Source organism: Euprymna scolopes, chromosome 11, assembly GCF_053919585.1.
Source record: "Euprymna scolopes isolate OS-2025 chromosome 11, ASM5391958v1, whole genome shotgun sequence".
Lineage (NCBI taxonomy): Eukaryota > Metazoa > Mollusca > Cephalopoda > Sepiida > Sepiolidae > Euprymna > Euprymna scolopes.
The window spans coordinates 135678733-135680886 of NC_136492.1; the positions used below are offsets into that span (position 1 = coordinate 135678733).

The window sequence follows — 2154 nt, forward strand, 5'->3', positions numbered from 1 at the left end:
CTTCCAGAAGGAATTTACTTACCTCAACGACCCCAAGGACAACCCTCCAGAGCTTGTTAAGGATCTCAACCTGTTCTTGGATGCTGAAGGAATAATAAGCTCGGATGGGAGGATAGCCCAAACATCAGTTTATGAGTATGAATTGATTCATCCGATTTTGTTAGGCAAACATCACTCCTTAACTGAACTGGTGATTAGTGATTGCCATGAGAAATGCAAGCATTTGGGCATAGGGGCGACTTTAACAAAATTAAGGCTGTCTGGATTTTGGGTGCCCCAAGCTAGGCAGGCAGTGAAAAAGGTGCTGTCAAAATGTTTCACATGTAAAAAATTCAACAACCTGGCGTTCAAATACCCTAAACTTACTAATCTGCCAAAACACAGGGTTAATTTCATAAAGCCGTTTCAACAAACGGGCATAGATTACACTGGTCATTTGTGGGTCAAACAAGATGAGAAGTGCAAAAAATGTACATATTGATCTTCACTTGCCTAAATGTAAGAGCGATTCACATAGAGCTGGTGGAAACATGTCTACGGCCGCATTCGTTCAAGCTTTGATCAGGTTTACCAACATACATGGCGTACCGGCCTACATCTATAGTGACAATGCCAGATCATTTAATGCTGCACTTGGAGGGGATGTGGTGGAACATCATGTACAATCTTCGGCGTTCGGGAAAGAATTCAGCAGATACAAGATCAAGCACATTAAGATACCACTGTACTCACCCTGGGTAGGAAGCACATGGGAGCGTTTGATACGTGTGGTGAAGGCATGTCTATACAAAACCATTGGTCGAGCCCAAATCAAATACTTTGATCTTCTGACATCCCTATCGGATATACAAAATGCTGTAAACTCAAGACCCCTTACTTACAGATGCTCATCGGACAATGATCTCCAGATAATAACACCCAATTGTTTCCTTCGTCCAAATGTCAGCAATGGACTTGTTGTAAGAGCTAAGGCTCCAGAAATAGTAGGAACTGATCCACCAGCAAGGACTGATCTCCTAAATGCCTTGGAAGAGCGTGAAACAATTTTCGAAAAATTCCGAGAACTATGGTACGAAGAGTACTTACTCGGGCTCCGAGAAAGCTGTAAAGATCTACATGAAATAAATTTCTCAAATAGGATCAAATTAAACGATGTGATCCTTATAAAAAATCCAGCAAAGCCGAGACCTTACTGGCAACTTGGAAGGGTAATAGAACTTTTCCCAGGAGATGATAATAAGATTCGATCAGTTCGGGTGAAGAGAGGAGATGGATTGATACAAAATCATTCTATAAAACATCTGTATCCATTGGAATTATCGCTTACTCATGACTACCATCCTGATCTGCCTGAAAAGGAGAAAATAAATATTTCCAGCTCAACTACGGAAGAGTCGGTCATGGACGATAGCCCCAATGCGACAATAAAATGCAAGCAGGTGACACTGCGACCAAAAGGAACACCTACACGAAAAAATAGATTAAATAACCCTGATGACCCATACATATACTATTAGTATAAGGTCGGTTTAATTGCAGTTAATTTTTAAATAAATTTTCAAAAAAAAAAATAAAAATAGATAAATAAAAAAGGTAACTGGAGATTAGTTGGAAATGTTATCATACATTTTTACCTCCCTTGAATTACATATTTATTATGTACACTACATAAATGTAACACAGGCATCAGACTGTAAACCTTAACATTTTGGACATTACCTTTAAGCTGTCTGTAAATTAATTCACTGATTGTCTGGACATTTTTCGAATGTTCCGGATTGTATATTGGACATTTTACATGCATGTTTTTCTTACATGATTGAACATATCAAATCACATATTCCTTTGTAAACATTTTTTTTTTTAGATGTGCTAATGTCACTTATCAATTTGTATTGGAACTTTGCAGAAATATTGTTGATTTTCATTTTCACCTTTTCTAATTGTACGTTCATTTCCATTTTCTGTATTCATGATGTTAGCTAAAATTAAAAATGTTAATACAATTGTTCTTATTAAATTAAGTGGATCAAATTCAAAACTTAAACAAAACAAACTAAAAGAACTGACATTCAATTATTTCAACTTTCAAGCACCTTAATATAATGCTATGACAATTTCATAGCATTATTCTCCTAAGTCGGGAATGTATTG

The 2154-nt window shown here is 36.9% G+C and overlaps 1 protein-coding gene across 1 annotated transcript; it reads left to right on the plus strand.

Moving 5' to 3' along the window:
- The first annotated feature begins 530 nt into the window (after positions 1–530).
- On the plus strand, positions 531–1517 carry LOC145288210 (uncharacterized). The gene has a single exon (XM_080136255.1). The coding sequence runs from the start codon at positions 531–533 to the stop codon at positions 1515–1517; it is 987 nt and encodes a 328-aa protein (XP_079992381.1).
- The last annotated feature ends 637 nt before the right edge of the window (positions 1518–2154 follow it).